The following is a 22,743-nucleotide window of genomic DNA, read 5'->3' as shown; positions in this document are numbered from 1 at the left end:
GACACCATTAACATTTCGAAGGATGCCCGTTATGTTTTTGAGAATATAAAGAAAAATTAGAAAAGAAATAATGAAAATAATAAATAAAAGAGAAAAATATTTCAAGTTGGCAAGCTGACTCACCCGTGCATATTGGCAGATTCGTGAAAAACGCGTCGAAGGAGAATCGTGAAGTAGGGATGGAGGAGTTTAAGAGGCCGAGTGAGAGAAATGACGGGCGTGCACTTCGGCAAAGTTTCGAAATAATACCTCTGCCCTTCTTCTATCCCCTTTCCTATCCTCTCGAATGGTTCGCCTCTTCAGTCTGACACATTTCGGGAAGTCTTATCGCCTGCAGCTAACAACTTGAAGAATATTGCACCGGCGACCCGCGCCGTGCCGTTCTCGTCCTCGTCGTCGTACACATTTCGTTCAACACTTTTCCCTATTCCCATGTAAATTGCGAGTGTCAAGAGTTATATATTTTTCTCTGTAAGAATAGGAAATTGGTTGCGACGGACTGATGTAATACGATTTTTTTACGCGTTGTAGTTGATATTTCGTCTGTGTTATAAATTATTATCTATCGCGTATTTCTTTTTCTTTTACTTTTTGGAAATTACATTTTTCTTAGGAGGATATTGAAAATTTTCAAGTTAAATACAAAATAATAAAAGGTTTTGTGGGGAGAGTATTATTTGAATTGTATGAGAGAAACAGGAAAATATCGATCGGACAAGGCTTGCAGGAGATTACAGGGCAAGGGGATACAAGACAGCCGCACACTGAGCACAAACAATTGAAAGCGCAATTACTCGCGACTTTAGTTTTCTAATATGTATTAAAAAACGGGCTTTAGTTTGTTCAGAACTTTTTGTTGCTATAGTTATAGACACGCTCGGGCTTAGCGTCATAGTTGTAGGCTTTTTCTGGACCAGCTCTCTAAAAGAATCACGCTTGTCATTATTCTGTAGAACTTTCACGAGAACACATCTTGAGAAATAACTACAAAGAATTCCAAATTCTGGGATGCCTTGTTAAATGCGAAGCGAGGGTAACTTATCGAATTTAAGTATTTTCAATATCATTATAACCATATTTCATTTTCACATACACACTTACACATGCATTAGCGAGAACCATCAGTTCTCTATATCTATAAATGAAATCCGTATAAAAGAGACCGACGGGTTCATTTTGCTAGCATCATATACAGGAGCGAGACACGCTCAATATTTTCACGTAACCTTATTGAGTTCCTTGTAATAATAGATACAAAATTTAGGGTTTTTTTTTATGTCGTCAAGGCTATTTCCCCCAATGAGCCAACAAATAATTTTATTTTTATGTTCAATCACGACTTTTTATTCGAATTTTATTCTTTACTGCATTAGCTATTCAAAACACGAAAGAACTCCATATTGGAGGAATCTATAAACGTATTTACGAATAGAGAGAAAGAGAATAAAATTAACCGAAAAAAACTCTATTTGAACATCTAAATTTATCACACGTTTTATTTGATCACAAACTCTACTTCAGAAATAATTTTCATCGGATATCGTGAATATATTGTATAAAGATATTTTTTTCTATTATTATTATAAGTTTAATTTATTAACGGTATATATCTTTATATACGAATCATTAAGTTGTATCTTTCTTGTAATTCTTTGCACGTATATAACATAGAGACATGCACGCACATAGTAATTATTAGATCTATCCACGTCGTCAATTTCCTGGAGGTACATTAATCTTCAACAAGCGGTCTTAATTCGGCTCATTCGTCCTTTTGCGCGTTAGATCAACAGAAGGACTCGACGTTAGTGACATTAGGTGGTACTCTCATGTGGACGCGTCAATGGGCATCGCAGAATGAGGAGAATGAGAGAAGAGGGTGAGGACGATCCGCGAGAGAAAGCGTCAACGTGCTTTATGTACATCTCTCTCTCTTTCTCTCTCTCTCTCTCTCTTTCTCTCTCTCTCTCTCTCTTTCTCACTTACTTTACTGTACGTTGGTTAAGCAAGAGGAAGCTTTCCTACCAGAAACAATGATAATGTCAAGAGGAAGGCAATGTCTGAGGCCTAATCATCAGATAGCACGTATGCAAATTTATCGTCATGGTCTTCCTAGCTCCAGTATAACTCATCACATATGCTGATAATATTTGTTACATAGTACTCGTTAACATATTATATATGTACGTGCCACGGAATACATATTTCATAATTTCTTTTTTTATAATTATATATAGGTAGCATAAAATTCTATCTTTATTTACTGTATATATTTTCTGATAGTTAAGACACTTTTTTACTTCGATTTATTGCAATTATTGTATTTGTAAAAATAGATACATTTTGATAATAGAAAGGATAAATTTTAAAATTTCAGTAAATTTTGACAAATACATTAAGTATTATATCATTTTTAGTATTGAAAAATATATTTCGCGAAATACTCAAAAATAGCCTGCAGTAAGAAGTTTCTGTAAGATACCTCGCTTATATTGGGTTAAGGAATCAACGTATTTTCCTTAACTGAAAAGCGCTGAGCTTCCGCCGTGTTAGAGATTGGAGTTTGTTTATACAATCTATTTTTAAAGAGTTAGTAAAAATAGAAGAAAACGTTAGTAAATTTAACGTTAATTATAACATATGTATAATTAATCGTTTTTTTTGTGCGTATATAAGTATTATAACTAAATGAAATTTGACTTCGTCGATAGATAATAAACAATATTGAAATTTTACCTGCGTAAGACGCCACCGTCTGGAAGCTTTTGCTATCGGATCCGTAACTTGAGTGCAAGCTGCACCGAAAAGCATCACCTTGTGTGGCCCGCTATGCATCATATCAAAAAATGCTTTCACACCTACGGCAGCGTTACACTGAAAAGAGAAAAACACAAATGATAAGAAGAAAGTATATATAATATGTTAGTGTTATGTTGTATACTGCAGTTAAATCGTAGAAACCCTAGAACTTACCCGATATAACTAGACGTTTCTGGGAGAGCATATAAAAAAAATTTTATTATGGAATAAAACTAGTAGTTTTTAGGAAATACGGAGGTTATATATAAATTCATAAGAGACGAGTAGCTTAAATCGATATAACAGCACGACTAACAGAAAATCCATTTGTAAAATACAAGAAAAGATAAGAACGGATCTATAATTTATTGTTCGCGTTTACTTTATTTTCGTTTTCATAGTTTTCGAAGGAAACCTAATTAAATTCCTTAAATCAATAGAGAAATTCTATCTTGAGATTAGATAACCTCCACTTGGAAGACCTTAAAACAAAGAAACACATATTTTCTATCTCCGAATTTACAACAGTGCAGCATTGGAGGGTATTGTAACGAAATTGAATAATGTTTTTCTTATCATTTTCTTCTATATATATTTTCTTATTATTCAGATCAAATTTCTATTTCATACCTTAATTACTCGTCTCTTGTAAATTCATATATAATATTATCTAGTGAAAATATGTAATTTTTCTTTCTTTGATATTTAAATAGGTCAGTATAGTTATTTTAAGGTTTTTGCTGAAAATTTCACGAATTAACGGATTTCAAAAAGTAATAGCAACAAATACATATATTTATTCGTGGCCTATTATCATTTTTCTGCAATCGTGTTTAGTGAAAATAAAAATGAAAATAAAAAGAAATAAATAGAAGAAAGACAAGGGAAAGAAAAAGGAAATGAAAAGCGAGGTCGGTTTGACCTCGAGCATTGTAAGGTTAGTTGAGAAGCGTGAATAGGGCTCGTAAGGTCTATCGCTTTTCGTGCAGACTCTGTCGTGCTCCGTTAAATTTGTGCTGTTTTATTTTTATGGAAGAAATATCGGTAGCGCCATCTTAACCTTGGCAGTTAAATATTTTTTGCACCTTTTTTTTTTTCTCCATATTTCTTTAAGAATTGGTAGATTTCTATGTTAATAGTATTTATTTTTATATTTTATCTAATCGTAGTAAATTTTTAACAACTTGATATTTATTACGTCGAGATGTTAAGTGTACAGTGACCTATGTGCTATTCCTTTTTTCGAAAATCTTTCATAAACATCCATAAGAATTAATAGCCATGAGATTCAAAATGTAATGTGTGTATGTACTGGTAATGCACAACCATACTTGTAAAGACCTTACACTTTATCCATTACTTTATGTAATTACAAATGAATATAAAATAAGTTATATAATAAATAGATAATAAAATATAAAAAAATATTTTAAAACATTAAAATAATTAGCCTTAAAAATTTGTTGTTTTTTTTTTAAAAACCTGAAAGAAAGTTTAAAGTTAAAAACCTTGAAAACAAAGTTTAAAAGTCAAAAGCTTTCCTCGTGGGTCCTACGACTTAACTTAGTTTCGAGATCTATGTTAAGCTCTTGCTTACCGCCTCGGGGATTAAACTATACTTTAATTATTTCAACTTCTCAACGATCAAGTGATTCTATGTCAAAGGGTTTTCTAAACTCGACACTATTGTGATAGAAAATATTTTTTAAGTTTACAAATAGATCTTTCAATAGTTAAAGAAGAAAAATAAAACCCACTCATCAAGTTTACGAATTAAACCTTATCTTTTATGCATACTTGAGAAACTCGTTGTCTTTGTTTCTTTTAAAAAAAACATTCTTCATTGACTTTTCTCACTTTGTCAAGCTCGATTACTTTCTTTTCTTTTTACCTATGTAGGTTCGTTTAATTGTTTTCTCTTTTATTGTTACATGTATTTATAGTATACATATGTCTACATATAGGATCGAAATAGTACTGCATATAGTGACGTATAAGTTACATAACTTTTTTTTTTTTACAAGCTTTAGCTGAAGTACCTATTACCAATAGGATTTTGAAATTAGGTTTAACATCTTACGATGAATAATTATATCGTTGCAATTCTATATTGCTGATCTTTCTGAGATACTTTCTGAGATACTTTCTCGAAACTTTCGATACAAAGGCGCATCGCTTTAAAGCTTCTTTGAGATACGTTTGAGAATAATAATATTTCGTTTATTTACGGTTCAATTGTTGAGAAGTATTCAGAGTAAGATTTTACTCCTTTTTCTCTACCTTCTTTGCTTTTATTCATTTCGTCGTCAGTTTGGCGCTGGCAAAAGGAATTTTTATTGTTGAGCGATTCCTATTGATGTATTCTGTAGTATTTCGATGTTTGTATATTAACAATAAGATGGCAAAACGAAAGAATAAGGTAGTAAGGAGTTGACGGTTTAAAAAGAAAAGAGTTAAAGGAAAATTCACAATACGCTGGGAGACTGTTCTTTCAATAATAAACACGCGATAAGAGTGCATTTTGTTTTATAGAAAGAATTCGACGACGAATTTATTAATTGAGTCATTGAAAGCGACATATTGGATGTATTAGTATCTGTATAATCAAATCTTTAGATATTTACTATTTGGTTGAAGTCATAGTCGATGAGTTGCATAATAATGTTATACGTATGTTTTAATCTCTTCATATTTTTGCTAGGAAAATATTAATTTGGCTTAAGAACGAATATACAAGTTTAAGGGGACAATATTTAACTAATACAAGTTTGTTGATTTTGGAATCTAAAGCTAATTATTTGATCTTTAAAAATCTTATTAATAAATATTTATTGATTTGACCAGTTAATAAAATTCAATTCAAAATTGAACAATAATTTTAAACTATACTCATATCAAAGAAATTTGTTTAATCGTAATCTATATTTCCAGTAAAAACATTTAAAGAAATACGATAAATTTTCTCTAGAATGAAGGTCTTTTTATCGAGCATGCATGTTTTATAAGTAAACCGTGAATAGTACAGAGAATAGTAACATAGCGACAAACGGGATACGGATCCACTGATATTTGCATGTAGACACAGGTAAGCCGCATACGCAGTGATGGTCTGGGTAAACCAGTGATCCTGGTTCCCTTTCCCTTCCACCCTCTTCGACGATGACGACCTATTCAACCGCAGAATGACATCGTTGACCAGAGTCCCTAATTAACGACAAAGGTATTCCTGCGTAAGGTAACGCCACTAGCGTTCTCTATGTCACATGGAATTAGCGCTATGCGTAATTCCACTAGAGAGAAGCAAGAGAACAAAGCACCCCTGATAGATAGATAGCTACCAGTCACGATAACTCGATATTTTTTCCTTTAGGATGTAAGTACTCTCTTACGGGTTCATGTATCTAACAAAAATAAATTCAAAACACATATATTCGATATGGGTTGTATTATTTTGCAGTATAAACAAATTCAATTCTGTCTCTCCTGTTAACATATTTAAGGACTCTTCTGTCAATCTCTTTACGATACAAAGTAAAAGAGAAGGATAAAGAAAAAGCGGAAGAGAAAAAGGAAGAGAGAAAGAAAGTAAGTAAAAAGAATAATGAAAACTCGAAAATTCACTTTAACAGCATTGTCGTGAGTAACTACTAAAGTTTCATTTTTTTTTATTAACGATAAAAATATATCTAAAAGGAATACAGAAACCTTAGAGGATAAAGATAAAGAAACAATGTGAAATGAAAGAAAGTCGAAGTACAATGACAGTTATAATTCGATTTCGATTGAATAAAAAGACATTGAAAGAATGTTTAAATTACATTTTATCCTCTCGCAACTACTCAAGATGGGAAAGTAACTTTGTTTGCAAAGAGAAACAAATAAAACGAATTCCCCTCTGACTAGTAACAGTGACAGCCTAATATTCGTCTTTTTCAGTTCTCGCCCATTTTTACCCTCAGGGCTGCTTGTCTTCTTGCTTGCTTTACTTTATACGGTTGGTGGTAGCCGTTGGTGAAGTGAAAAAATGACAAGAATAGGTTAAGTATGGTCTTTTCTCACTCCTCTCTTTCTTTTTATCTCTTTCTCACTCTTTCAATCTGGCCAATCTTTGAATGGAACGATGATATATATGTACTTTGCAAACAGGCCCTGAAGTGTCTTCCCTTATTCGTCGTCGTTGTCGTCGTTTTCCAACAGATTGAACAACTTAACGAGACCTCTGTTCCCTTTAATTACCGGAATTATTCGAAAAGAATGCTTTTCTTAAAGTTACTGATGAGATAAATCTCGGTTGGAGCGAATTATTTAAGGGGATGTGTCATATCCATGAAAAGGAATAGGTCATTTTTCGAAGTGAAACTTTTAAGGCGATGGTAACGATCAAATTTTATGAAACGGCAGGAAAAGAAAGGAAGATAGAGAATGGGAAAGAACCCACAGTCGATTTACGGTTGAACGAGATTATAGAAGGTTCTAGGTTAGTGTTGTGTATATGCGCGTGCTTAGAAAATGATACGTCATTATTGTTATGTAATATTAAAGAAAAAATGGAATTTTTAGTTTTCTTTTATCTCTAAATCAAACGTTTTTATAACATAGAAAGACAAATTCTTCTTGTTATTATAATGAATATATTACATATAGTAAACTATGAACGTACTCTAAATAGATATATGTATATATATATATATTGTTAGCGTGACAGAGTACGTTGATAATCAATAAAGCAGTATCGATGACGTGGTAATCGTCTAACAATCTTACTATCGTAACAAGCTAGTAGTGAGCGTTTACATAGAATTACACAAGTTATCTCGAGTCGTGTTAAACGAGCAATGATGATCTTATAAGATCCGCTCGCAACATAAGCCATAATAAAAGGAAAGAGAAAGAGCAAGTATTTATAACCCCTTGTTATATTGTATAATTTAGTTAAATTTTGGAAACACCAGATTTTACAAGAAATAACTCATTTCAGAAAGGTGTTACAGTTGGATGAAGGAAAATAAATCTTGTAATTTCGCATTTTGAATGAATTGACAAAAAATGAGTGACTTGCCGATTTCTTGTATTTTTATTTTCAAGCTGAGCCAACCAAGCAATTTCGCAAATTATTAATTAAAGCTGATAATTCATCATCGTTAGATGCAGGTGGGCTGACTTCCAGATGGTTGGTTGGTCGAAAGGCAGCCGGGTAGCATGAACCTTACACATCGAATCGAGCAATCGATATCTCGTCGTCGAGACAGAAACGAAACGATTAATCTTGCTTTTATTTTTTTTAATGCTAGATATCTCTCGCGTACAAACTCTTTCAATCTTATACTTTACTATCCAAAGCACACTTCCACTGAGAAATCAATCGTTTCTACATCAAATTAAGTTTCAAGAATAAGAGAATTTAAATTAAATTAAAAGTTGAATATTTCTTTTTCTGAAAGAAATCAAATTATATAAAATAGATTTTCCAAATGTTAATTTACGTTATATTTGTTGATTACCATGATATCGACATCTTGGATAAAGTTTATTTATGTTTTTGTATCACCTTGTATATTCCGGAAATTTCTTAGAATCGAAAAATCAGTCGCCCATTCAATTTCAATCAATCGATTCTAATTTTCTCTCACTAGAAATCTAATCAACGATCCTTTCGGACTCTCACTCGTCATTGAACGACAGTCAGGTCGATTAGAGCCTAAAGCCAAGCACGATTCTCGACTAAAGCCCTCGAGATTCTTCCAGAAGGGACTATCGTACCATTCTCTTCCCCTTTTCTCATTCTTTCCCAGTCTCTGTCCAACGATGTTCATTGTCAACGGTCTTGATTCGAGAAACGGCTGGAAAATTTGACTGGTAAACTTGATTGTTCCTAATCCCTCAAGATTAGTTTGATTTGTTCAAAGCAGAGTTAACCATGGTCAAGAGCCGTGCTTTGTGTAATGGACCTGATAATAGGCCGCCATTACACGTATATATATATGTTGTGTATCTACCGAAACCCGGTTGATGCTAATTAGAGATTTGATGACCTTTTGAATTTCTACAGAAGTTTCTACATTGTCCGGGCAATGTATAGACCGTCCAATCAAGTAGAACATTGTATAGATTGCCAGGTCAATCTATAAAATACGCAGAGAGTTTTGGTTAATCTATTGTATAATGTGTACAAAAAATTTGCTTGAAAATACTGATTTAGTACATAGACTAAAAAGATTCTATCCATCTGATTTAGAAACAAGATTTGGCTAATTAATAATTTTGTATTCTAATAGAGTTACGTATGCTTATACACTTATCATTGTAATATCTTTTTTATTTACAATTCATGTTAATGTATTATCTCAGTATAAGTTACTTATAATTCTTATTGCGAATTGATTATATTTTCTTCTATTAATAAAAAAAAAACATTATATCTTTTGAAAAAACAAATTGTAAAATTATATAAAATTATTTTTAATAGAAGTAAATTTGTCTATTATTAATATACACATTAAATAACATATTGGAAAGTTTATTATTAATGCGATTATCATAAATCAGTGAGATATATTTCGATACTGATACCAATACGTTTTACGAAGAAAATTATACTTCATAAAAGTTTTCGTTTTTCTTTTCCTTAAGTACGCGACGTATAATATGTATAACGAAACATCATCTTATACTTGAACATGATTTTCTCTTAGAGTAGAAAAGAAAGTAATATGAAGGAAAAATCGAGAAATGAGATATGATTTCCTATAAAGATCCATTACCATCGATCAAATCCTTTCGATCTATCTACACTACGTCGAAGCAACATGTCAAAAAAGATCCGACTCAACGCAGTAGTTTCTTCTTTATTGGATTCCTGTCTTCATATTTCTCCTTCTCTTTTTCTCCCTCCTACTCCCTCCCACCCTCCCACCCCATTCTCTCCCTCTCTCTTCTTCTTCTCTTTTTCTCTCTTCTTTCTTTCTCTTCCCTTCTCACATGGATGTTCGGTATAATGACAGATGTCTGTTGCATACAAGATCGAATAATAATTAAATTATGACGAAGAAAAAAAAAATGAAAATAGAAGAAAATTACAATTAATTATAAAAAGTTTAAAAATAAGAGTAAAAATATAGAAATGATTATAAAAAAGAATAAAAACTGATGCTCGCGTTACATAATGTATTTTATTCAGATATCTCGTACATATGAAAAATGCATTTTTCATCTGTTTGCGATAAGAAACGAATGTTACGACCGTGACGTCTGATGGTAGTTAGCATGAAGAATGCGTTTATTCGAGGAAAATAAATGAGATTATCTCTTTTGTCGATGTAATGATTCAATGTTGTTACATAGAACTTCAGTTTTTGATACTATCGGAACTCGTATAAATGGTAAGTTATATGAATTTTTTCTCTCTCTTTTCTTATATAGAATATTTATAAAAAAAATTTGTGAAAAAATAATCTTTCGATAAGAATGAACTTAATAAAATAATTCGGATGCGTATTGAATTTATGTGTACTTGACAAATATTAAATATTGGTTTATTTGGCAATGTAGTCTCGTACATAGACATTGCGCTTTATATAATTCACTTATTTTATATAGATTTTCTTGTTGTATTAAAAGATATAAAACACTGTATATGTGATTGTAACGTGATTTTATAATATAAATATACTTTTAGATCAACAGCCTAGTCACGTTGGATAATTTGTTTCGTCAGATCACTAAAGTCAAGCAACGTTGGATACTGTCAGTAAAATGGATGGGTGCTCGTTCGGATAAACAAAAAACAAAAATAGTATACTGTTAACTCCTGAGATGCTGTGAAATGTCGCATCCCCTTTGATAGTATCGGATCATATTTTTTAAAATAAATTTTTGTGTACCTTTCATAAAACTGTTTTATTATTTATGTTATGTATATTTTACTTTCATTATACATGTATCTACTGATATATTTATAATATTATTATACGATTGAAAAATCCTATATTAATGATTCTCTTTATCTGTTTCCTCTTTCTGAGCTTTCATGAAAGACCTCGTAATTGAAATACACAAGAAAAAACGAGAAATAAAAAGTTAACTTAATCATGTTTTTATAAACCTTTAATATATTGCACGAATACTGTGATACGTCGCGTTAATCAACCTTAAAGTTTCAAAAGTCCTTTTGTTTCTCTCCCTTTTTCTTTCTCTTGTTTTTTGCTCATTCTCGAGAAATTTCATTCTAGTGTGGCCATTCAATGGCGAATGACATTTTTACATCTCTAAACCGGAGATCGCAGTAGTAGCAAAGAGAACAGAAGCAGAGCATGGCTTTTCAAAGGGCTCCGAGGAACGGGCAACAATGAGAGCTCGAACCTGCAAGTAATGTCTCGTTCGCTACGGTATTATTGTCGCTTCTGGCGAAACGCTCGTTTGCATTTGTAACGTGAGGTCTAGTGTATTGGTGCCGCATTAAAACAAACGAGATGAGTGTAGTCATTGGGGGTGGGCTGGGAGTGGTTGGGTGGCGCAAGGATTTAAACGATATTGCTTTAACCGAAGTTGATTTAATAGTGAGAACAATGCTCCATGTTATAATAACTTGCCTTTCCTATTCGCGTTTTCTAAATATATAATATACATACTTTAAATATTTGTTTCTTACAATAAAGTCATGTATGTATGTATTGAAATGGATTATTTAAAAATAAAAGAGTAGATATCACAGGAATTTCTAATGATGATCGAAAATTTTAGAAAAGAAATAAATTAGATTTTTTTTTTCTTATTCGAAGGGATTGTTATAACCAAAATTGCAATTTTTACTAAAGATCATGTTTTTCGAAACATTCTTTATGACACTTTCTTATATACTAAATTTATCGAGTAAAAGCGTGATTTTTTCTGATAATTTATACTATTTTTATCCTTAAATTTAAGAGTAAGTACTTCACAGGCGAACGATGCTTAACCTAAACGTAAGAGATCGTTAATCAAACTGACGCATTGCTCTGGACCATTTGAGATAGGATTCGGAAAAGTGATCGTGAGCTATCGATTAATTACTAATCAATGTTCCACTTCTACGTCATTGATTACAGATTGATCGGAGCTTTAATATCGATTTGAAATTCGATATTGCTATATGTAAAAAATAAAAAGGAGCATTTGTTTAAATTGTCAATTAATTATACCTTTATATAAATAATAATTGAAAAGGATTTACATGAATAATTCGAAAGGATTTTATTTTTTTTTTAGGAATAAACAATCATTTCATATTGATAACGAATATTAATTATGTTATTTACACATTATAAATAAAAATCAATTTCTCTAAATTGTTTTATTCAAAAGGTAATTAAAAATCTTTTTATATGAAGAATAATTGAAAATCGCTTAATACAATACCAGCGATGAATCTCAAAATTGTATTATACGAAAGACGAACAGAGATCAGTTAGCATGAATAATAAACATTATTCAATGTAAATGGTAAATAGTAAAAATCATTTTGCATAAAACATGAATAATCATTTTACATAAACGTTAATCCAAAGTTCGTTAGTCGAAACTGAATAGAAAAAATCACTTTTATCGAATAGAAAGGAAAAGAAAGAAAATCCGAAGAGGAGAGAAAAAAGAAGGGAGAAAGGGGAGGGGGAAAGAAGAAGAATATCGTGACGATGATAGTTTCGCGTGACGGCCACCCATTTTAATTAATACGTGAAGAGAACAGAAAAGAAAGGTACAAGAAAATGGTGAATCCGGAGAGACAATTTCAACGCTTTTAGAGGGGCTTTTAATAGAAGGAAAGGGAACGCAAGACGAACCAAGATCGATGGTTTTCTTCTTCGCGATTTTATAAGAAAAGAGAGAGAGAGAGAGAGAGAGGGGAGGGTGAGGGAAACAACACTTGTTGCGTCCCTTAGAGTTTGCATGTTCCGTTTGCTTGTTAAAGTTCCGTGTTCTAAAACGTTTTATGATCTTTGAATCTTCCTTTTTACTCTCTCTCTCTTTCTCTTTCTCTCTTTTTCTGTCTTTTTCTCTCTCTCTCAATCTTTGTGTGTGTACTCTCTAATGTGTATATTAGGACAACCTTGATATTTCGAGTATATAGAGAGAAGGAAGGTTACCATAGTACCTAAGTACCTAAGTACTCATGTGAAAGCTCCTTGAAATAAACAATTTTTCAAACTCCTTCCTTACATATTAAGTTTGAATGCTTTTGAGACGTTTGGGCACATTATATGAGACTAATGCTTCGATATTATTTAATTCGCAAAAAATATTTTCTTTTCTTTTTTTCTGTCCGTTTTTTAAATCAAAATCTCGTGGTGAAATTGAAGATAGATATAACGTTAGATATAATGAAAATTCAGGTTGACTCTTAAACAAAGCGCGGCCTGATTTTGCATTGTAAATACAGTTGCTTCTGAAACCGTTGGAAACAAGGTATATGTTGAAAGCAGTCTCGATGGAAATCCGCTACGAAATGAAGATCGTTTATTTGAGCTGCAGTAGACTTTCCTAGCAGATTTTCCAAGTGGTTCTGTGTAGATGTAGTCTAGAGGAGGTAAATTCGCAAAAGATAGGGCAGGAATAATCGGTAAAGAGATGCGACTTCGTAGCATGGCCAAAATTTTCAATACGAAATTTCTTTTTTCCTTATTTTCTTTTCCTTTCTTATAATTTACATAATAGACTAACTCCAAACGTTTTCTTCTACTTTTCTTGTGGATTTTTTCTTCAAATTTTTATTATTTATTTTAAATATTTTCACATTTTTCATTTGAATTATTTATCACTACTCCATTTGTCGATTTAAACTATTAAATTTCTTCATTATTCTTCTTTTTATTTTCTTTTCTGACTATGAATGTAGTTTACAATCACATATTGCAACTAAATAAGATATTTGATAATTATAAAAATATTATAGTAATATTTGAATCAAAAAAATAAGAACGACATGGAAGTCTTATGACATATCGTCTTTTTCCATAAGAGCCTGATATTTTTGGTTTTTTATCTTTGGTCTGGAATCTCGGATAAACCAGATTTCGCTTCGTAATGCAATAGACCCGTAATTAAATTTTAAATCAAACAGAATGGCAAATGTTAACCAATAGGTAGCAAATCTTGTACACTCAACCAAGTATCAGCAATTTAATCTTTATTCCGTATTCTGTGTAACCGATAATTAGTTAATAAGTCTGTATTCCGTATTCTGTGAAATCGATAACAAACCAATAAGTCTATATCTGAAAATCAGTAAATTTACAATTCAGTTGAAACGCTTTGTACTCTCTTAGAACTTCCATTGTTCATCAATCGTTCAAACGAAAACTCAGATTCCTGAATCATTAAAACGCTTTTAGAAAAAGTGAAAAAATTGAAATGTTTAGTAAATTTTTTATACTCTGTCTTCTGATTCCTTTGATTTCTAGTCTAGTTCGACCCATATCACCTGTACTGTCGCTCATGCGCGAGTAAAAAAATATTAAAATACATATAAAGTAGTATAGATACTATTTTACAAATCCATTTGAATTTTGCCGCGTGACTTGTCGGTAATAGATATCGCATAAAGGTAATAGAAGGTAATTGAATTGTAATTAAGAAGAGAGACACGTGTACAAAAAATACGTGTAAAATCGAGAAGGAAAGATTTATTGATTATGATTGTTAGTATTAAAAGAAAGATAGGGAAGAATAGGCTTAAATGTCGTTTCTTTATTTATAAATAAGAAAACTAAAATTCATGTAATTAATATAAAGAAACTTTAATTATCGTTTAATCAATAAAAAAAAGTCTATTTATAATGAAACCTCCAATTCAGTTTATTCACCAACAAAGTCTTAATAAGAAATAGAAATACATTATATACATACATAAAAAATGATTAGTTCATATAAAATTTTGAAAAATGTTTGGTGATTTGCGCAACTACGACTAGCTGTATTTTTTTTGGTGAAGTTTTAAAATATTGAAGATGATTCAAGTTCATAACACCATATTTAGAGATTTCTAAGAAAGGGATAGAGAAAGAGGATAACCGCATTCGATAAAGTTATTTAAAATTCAACAGAATTTAGTAAAAAAAATAAATACTTATAATATTTCTATTAGAACACATTAATTAAAAGATAATTTTGATTTTGTTAATTAATTAAATAATAATTTAATTGTTAATTTTTAGGCAATTAAATAATGGATCTTTCATTAATCTTAAAAACACACCCAATAATAAGAAAAAAGAAATAATTAAATTCAAGAAATTAGTTAAATGCGAGAATAAATTGTCTTCTCTTTTTTACGATAATTTAAACCGACCTTTCCTAACGATAATTAAAAATTTGCCAGCGAGAGTGGTGTAAGAACAATATTTTTCAATTAGTTATTTCTAATTGATTAAATGTTTATTTTAAAAGAGGTGTTCACAGTTTCACACTACATTCTCCATGATTAATATTTACTTCCGAATAGAAGTAGTAGATTATATATTTGATCAATCAAGTGGCTAAGAAATAGTTTCAACAGTGACACGTGTTTCTTCGGATGGTAAAGTTACTTCTAATTGATTTAAAGGAGATGGGGTCATAAAAAAACTAACAATAAGATCTGTACTTTTCAGAATAGATTTTTCTTAAAACACATATAACATTTCTCTCATTATCTTTGTTTCATATAGAAGGGTTAACTATGATAATACAAAATTGTATGATAAGTTTCGCTGTCGAAACGTCTATTTCTCTCTGAAGTGTCTTATTATAGCAACATGGAACAATATCTCGAAAGTTTATCAAACTGCAGTGAAGAGAAGATGGCGTTTCTATGATTCACATCGTTTTCATTCTCGTATAGAAGTTGTATTTAATTAATATCTCCAATATTTAACCGAGATGACGGGAGGAGATTGCTCATCACCGTAGATACTGGTCACAGTCAATTCGCGAAGGAATCGTTAATTCTCTTGGTCCTTTCTCTCTCTCTCTCTCTCTCTCTCTCTCTCTCTCTCTCTTAATGATTGCAGCAGCTCAGTATCCGGAATGTCGTTTGCGGTTTCTCCACGCAATTCGCGTGTCTATGAGTAGAGCAACCAATCCCTACTATTATAGTCTCTATAGACAGGTATACATATAGGTGTATAACTATGCTAACCAACGGAACACATTTATGTATGTCTATACATATGTATATACGCCATCAACTCTATATCCTTGTAACCCTGACACTGATTACATCGTTAATTAAAGTAATTTGAAATACCACGATGGAGTTTCTCGATTATCACAGTGTTACCGACGAAAATGAACGTTTGATGAACGGAATTAGGGTTGATATTAAAAGTTATTTCAAGATAATAGCGTTAAAAGAGAGTATTTCGGATAATCGCGTTTGTAAGATAATTATTATTATTAACTAATTTATTATTTAATTAATTTATTAAAATATATTATTATTAACTAATTTATTATTTAATTAATTTATTAAAATATATTATTATTAATTAAAATTATTATTATTATTATATCTCTCATATCACTGTTGATATACGAAATTTTTGTTATTGCAACCTCTCTCGTTGACGTTGACTTTAACTTAAACTATAATTAAGCAAGAAAGTATACAATACATCTTTACTTATCATTAGATACTCGTAAAGAAAGGTTACCAGAATCTTATTAAAACTATGAACGGCTATATAGAATTTAGCTCCTTAATAATCTATTGTATATAGTTTGGAAAATTGATAGAACTCATCTATTCAAGTCAAGTTCTAGCAAAAAAGTAAATGCCTGCCCTATTTTGTACTGTATATGACTTAAACTATTATCGTATCCATTTGGTAAATTGTAAATTTAACACGAGTTTTAAATAAAAAGATATTTATAATGATAAAATTTTTTCACAGGGAACTTGGACATTAAAAGRAGTAGAACTTTAGATTGATTGAGTTGGACGTTTCGTCCCTTTATTGGGACTTCTTCAGCAACTTAATCCTCAAAGTTCAGCGTCTTTTTTATTTAATTTCAACATACATTTCTTTTTATAATATTCTAAAACACAATACATCTAAAACTACAACAAAACTCTTTTTTTGTTTTGTTGAGGCTTTTAAATAATAACGACCAAACTAACGAAGTTTTAGATGTATTGTGTTTTAGAATATTATAAAAAGAAATGTATGTTGAAATTAAATAAAAAAGACGCTGAACTTTGAGGATTAAGTTGCTGAAGAAGTCCCAATAAAGGGACGAAACGTCCAACTCAATCAATCTAAAGTTCTACTCCTTTTAATGTCCAAGTTCCCTGTGAAAAAATTTTATCATTAAAAATTGTAATTTTGGACGAGAGAAATACTAAATAGATATTTATAATATCATTTTAGAGAAATAATTGAATTTTTAAAGAAATTTATTATAAATAATATATATAAGAATATTCCTAAAACAGTATTAAAACTTCGAAAATATTGATGGTATGCTCTAGTAATATCAAAAAAGAATTTTAGGTTGACGAGCTGCTTGAAATATCGATCTATTCTCATTTGGGAAAATTTGTTTTAACAAATCGATTCGATTTCTTATACTTATCGAGAATTTCTTATGCACTTAAGATCAAAGAGAGAGAGAAAGTAAATTCGAGATATTCGAAATACGAATACAGACGTCAAAGAGCCTTCTCCTCTTTCGCAATTTTCACTCTTCGATGGTGAAATCATTGAAGAGTTCAACGAACATTCATTTCTACACTTTTTTTTTTTTTTTTCTCTTTCATCTCTTCTAGAACCTTTTCTCTCGACGAAGGAAACGAGCCGAAGAGAAAATAATTGCAAGGAGTCATACTCGCGCCGATTTTTCCAAGACTTTTATTTATACGACGAGATCATTTAAATCCGTCCCTCGTTATTCATCTATCAAAGTAACACGTCAATACTTTTGGACGATATGACTGAAAGAGGGAGAGAGAGAGAGAGAGAGAGATTGTTTTAATTAATTTCAATTCGAATTAACTTTTCATGAAACTCTATTCCTCTCTATTTCCTTTCTTTCTTCAAACAACGAACGCTTATGCATCGTCATTAAAGCAGGAGAACAAAAAGGGGGAAAAAAACAAGAAATACTATCGGAATACGCAGAGCTAATGGACCATACGCGTTCGGGAAATTAATTTTCCGGAGATCAAGTTGTCAGGTATAGATAGAGGGAAAGGAGAGAGAGATAGAGAATATATTCCTGATTCATTTCCAGTCTATTGTTGCGATAATGCTTTAATTATAGTTTTGAAACGTTGAGAGAGAGAAAAAGAGAGAGAGAGAGAGAGAGAGAGAGAGAGAGAGAGAGAGAGATAATTAAAGAGAAAGATAAAATGGAAGGCAGTTAAAGTAAATATGTCGGTCGTTTAAACGAGAAGGTTTATTTCGATAGCACTGTTATTTTTGAATTATTTCTTCTACGTGTTTGTTAAAAGTTGATGATATCATCATTTCTTCTTCTTTTTCTTTCTCTAACTCGATAAAAAATAAGAAAACATGCGTGTAGTAGAAAGTGGAAAAGAGAGGGAAAACTTGAAAATGTTAATTTATTATTTTTGATAAGTAGTTACGGAACTATTATTATTTTTCTTCGACTTGTTTCTCTTTCATTTTTTATCCTCACGATCAAATGGTAGAATTTTTATTGCTATAAATAAGTAATATAATATTTCTATACATATATATACAATAGAGATATATTTGATTGTTATTGAAATGAATTTGATGAATTAATAACGAAGATAAGGATACGGGAAAATACAATAAATTAACCTTTTAATTGTAAATGCCGTATTTGTACGGCAAATGCATTTATTGCTTTACTTAACTAATATAATATTGGTCATATTGTTATATTTCGCATATATGTAACAATCAGTTAAATAATAGAACAAAGAGACATGTAAATGACGTGTGGGTTGATGTTATTTTAATATTGATATTAGCGAGGTTCTATATATGTTTGTGTGTATGTGAAAATATCATGAAAGATAATGAGTTCAAATATATTTCTTTTTTATTGTAGATTGCTTTATCCAATTAAATTGAATTTTAAAGTTTTAAGGTAACCTATAATTGAATTAGTTTTTTTTTATATATATATATTATTGAAACCGATAAAAGAAATAAAAAAAAGTTTTCTGACGATATCGTCAAGAAATCAATAGTATTGTTTGAAAATATTTCTTTTTGTATTGCGTTCTTTGTGAACACAAATCAAGAAATTTAATACATATTTCAACAGCAGTGGTGCGTCGGGATAAAGTTTACAGTAGAAAGAGAATCGAAATCGATACCATTCGTGGTGTATTTTATTTCTTTTATGGAACTATTATTAAATAATTTTTTTTTAGAGCTCTAAATTTAGAACATTTCTTTTCTATATTTAAATGTAAAACAATATGTTATATAATATTTTATTGTATTTTTATATTTCATTAGAGGTCGCTCGTTATTTTCATATAAATACGATCTTCTTTATTAATTTTATCTAATACCTTTAGTGAACTTACACTTACAGTTATAAATAGAAAATATATATTAATTAACTTTATAAATTTCTTGTCTTTTTATTTACCATTTTATGAATGAAATATTTTTATTAATTTAATAGTGTTATATTTATGAATTCTATTTGTCGAGTTATTGACAAAAGTATATTTATGTTTATAGAAGACAGCTGGACATTTATACATTTATGTGACAGAATTTTTACAAAAGAAAAAAGAAAATTATGTAATATATAAGTAATATTTGTAAGAGAGTTGTAAGATGAATATTAGTCCCCTAAAGTTAAGAGTCGTAAGTGTATTAAAGATAAAAATATAGAATCAAGTTGCGTGTGTGTGTGTGTGATTTACGGAAATAGAACTGAACACGACGTTAGCTGAAATCTAAAAAAAAAAATTGACGATGCTGGAAAAGGAAAAATTGCAGAGCGAACATCCAAATAATATAAACGTGAGACGAGTATTTTCTGTACAGCAGATTTCAATATATCATTGTTATTTTGACGAAGTTCATTAGAACACATGTATATATTTTTTTATTTTAGTTAGATTATATGTCAAAAAGTTCGTTTCTACGTAAAATTATTGAAATTTGGTATACACTCGACTTTCTCATATTTTTAGTTTTTTTAGAGTGCGGAGGTAAACTTTTCGAACTACTTACAGAATTTGTGGATTAGATGTACTCTTTGATATAAAAAGTCGTACGAATTTGGCGTTTAATTGGAAAATATTTATAATTCAGTAAAAATTATTTTAAAACGTCCACAAATTTGTTAAGTAGATTCTATATTTATTCAACGCTATGTTTATAGCTTTTAGTTTCTTGGAAAAAAAATGATACAAAAAATATACATTTTTATTTATTATTATTCATAAATTCATATAGGTTTGATTAAAATGATTTTTTAATTTCTAGATTTAGCAGCGTTAATTTTTAAATATCTTAACTAAATATTCGCGATATCGAGTATTTGCGACCTGTTAGCCTACATCGTTCATATAGTAACATAAAACTATTTTCGATAGGGAGTGAAAGGTGAAAGATCATCTATTTCAACAAAAGCGAAAAAATATTTTAAACCTCAATATGTTTCGCATCGAATACGATTATTGCACATCAAAAATACTATTTATTTATCCTACAAACGTTTTGCGTACAATCTTTTAGTTATAAAAAGTTATACATAGGCCTCAAATAAGAAGTTAATCGTACGATCGGAAACTACCGTAAATTCTTTAATGTATCATTTAAATTTCATAATTTTTATTTTTCAAATTTTAATTAAATTATATTGAATATAGTAAATAGATTCTAATTTTGTAGAAACGTGTGCATTTATGAGTTAGCTTAATTAATTACTTTCATTTAAGTCTTACCATTAGTTTCATTTCTGTTTTAATTTTCTAATATAATCTTATTATATCTTTTTTTAGTTGTTATCTAACAATTTTACAGAAAGACATTATTCGTTTTTGTCTTTCACATGCCAAGCGCGGTTAACATTACTTCGTCATCTCAGTCACGTAATTTAAAAATTATATTTTACTCTTGGTGTTTCAGTGAACGAAATGCGTATAGAATATCAGCGGGACACGCGAATGCGAGATGTTCGATCTATTCTCCTAGCTTTTATTTTTTAAACGCGACAAGGACACTTACCCATGTATGTCCAACTTTTACGTAGTTGAATATAAAAATATCTCTCTGCGTGTAACATGCAAGACACCCGTTGTAATTTTATTCGCGTGCCAATGGCGTATAAATAAAATTACCTCAACATGATTTTATGCAAGAATATGTAAATATATATATATATATATAAGTTATGATACAAGACAAAGTTACGAGAATATTTAGAGATCATCCTTTCAATCCATTTTTTATACATTAGCAGTAAAATAGAATCATTAATTAATTGATTTAACTCGAATAATAACTGTAAATTAATGTAATTTTTTTTAATGCAGTATACATTTGTGAGGATTATAGAGTGAACAGTGTTTGTATGTGTGAGAAAAGACGTTAGTTTGAGAATCTTTTACTATCTCTTATTTTTTCTCTTCTTCTTTTGACTTAAAGAAAAAAAGAAAAGTGATTCTAACGAATTAAGAACATCCGACTTACAGATATTTACTTCGGAATAAGTCGGATTGAAAATATTTTAAAGTATTTCATGACTTATATAAGATAAATCTTTCTTTTAATATTTTCTTCAATATTTTCCTTCATTGTGACATAGTCACCTTTTCTTTTTATTTTTCTTTCTCTAAGAATCTCTGATGCTTTCTTTCAGCTCGGTAAGAAGAGAGCTAAACGTTTTATTTCATTCTCTACAGATACAATCGGAGGATTGAAAAGGGGAAATAGGAAAAAAAACTCGGCCTACCTGGTAACGATGGGACTAGTAAGAAGAGAGAAGAGGTACGTTTGTAGGGAATTTGAAGGAAGGTAAGAGTAGCATTAAGGATTGAAAGAGTTAAACGGATTTGCGATTGAAATCGTAATTTAAGTAAACGTTTGACTAAGCTCGGATGCGTTTATGTAAAAGTTGGCAGGAAGGAGATGGGATAGTAGAGGGGGAAGTTAGGGTTGAAAGATGGTGGAAGTAAGAAGGATGAGACGAATGCATTGGGAGAGTCCATTAACGAGAAGAAAAGAAATAAAATAAAAAGAAAGAAAAGTCGATAGGATAAGTCTTCTTTCTTTCTTACCTTCTTCTCCCATAAAGTTTATTACAATCCCATCTAGTATAGTTCTCTTCAACGTTAATCAATACCATTCAATTAATCGTAACTTTTAATGTACATATATAATACTTTTATAGATTGCAGAATATTTAAAAAGTGTATGAAAAGTATTTCATTAATTTGAGTTATAGTTTCATGATGATCTAAGTATGCTTATGGATATATGTATGTTACCGTCAAAGCAGGAAATCAGTCATTGCTAGTAATTCCTCGGCATTACTATAAATTACTAAAATTACAGATACTTTTCAAAGAAATATCAAAGATTGTGCAATGCTGTAAATTGTACTAATTTGCTATTTCTTTGAAAAGTTTCGGTAAATATTTTTTATACTGAAAGTGAATAGATTTACATGAAACTTATATTAAATTAAAGTACACTCTTTTGTCTACGCGTAGATTATCATATCGAGTTATAAGTTTAGCATGTAAAGTTCAGAAAATATCAGAAAATGCAATGCTGTAAATTGTGCATCTTTGCAAATTCTTTGAAAAGTTTCAGTAAATATTTTTTATACTTTTAGCAAACGAATTTTAATGAAACTTATATTAAATTAAAGTACACTCTTTTATCTACAAGTTGAATACTCATTTGAGTTATAAATCAATTTGCAAAGGTTCAAAAAATGGCAAAGAAAAGTTGGCAGATCAGGCATTGT

General features: G+C 30.3%; 1 protein-coding gene across 2 annotated transcripts in view; it reads right to left on the bottom strand.

The window, feature by feature from the left end:
* Positions 1-22,743, bottom strand: part of LOC106786572 (gamma-aminobutyric acid type B receptor subunit 2) — a 117,827-nt gene that overhangs the window by 26,762 nt on the left and 68,322 nt on the right. For both annotated transcript variants that reach the window (XM_014748102.1, XM_014748103.1), the window contains exon 3: positions 2,737-2,874. In XM_014748102.1, the coding sequence (XP_014603588.1) occupies positions 2,737-2,874 (138 nt within the window). The remainder of the gene's footprint in view (positions 1-2,736; positions 2,875-22,743) is intronic.

Source organism: Polistes canadensis, unplaced genomic scaffold (genome assembly GCF_001313835.1).
Source record: "Polistes canadensis isolate GaletaPanama2010 unplaced genomic scaffold, ASM131383v1 scaffold_77, whole genome shotgun sequence".
Taxonomy (NCBI): Eukaryota; Metazoa; Arthropoda; class Insecta; order Hymenoptera; family Vespidae; genus Polistes; species Polistes canadensis.
Note: the sequence above shows the minus strand (reverse complement) of the source record. Positions and strands in the feature narration are given on the sequence as shown.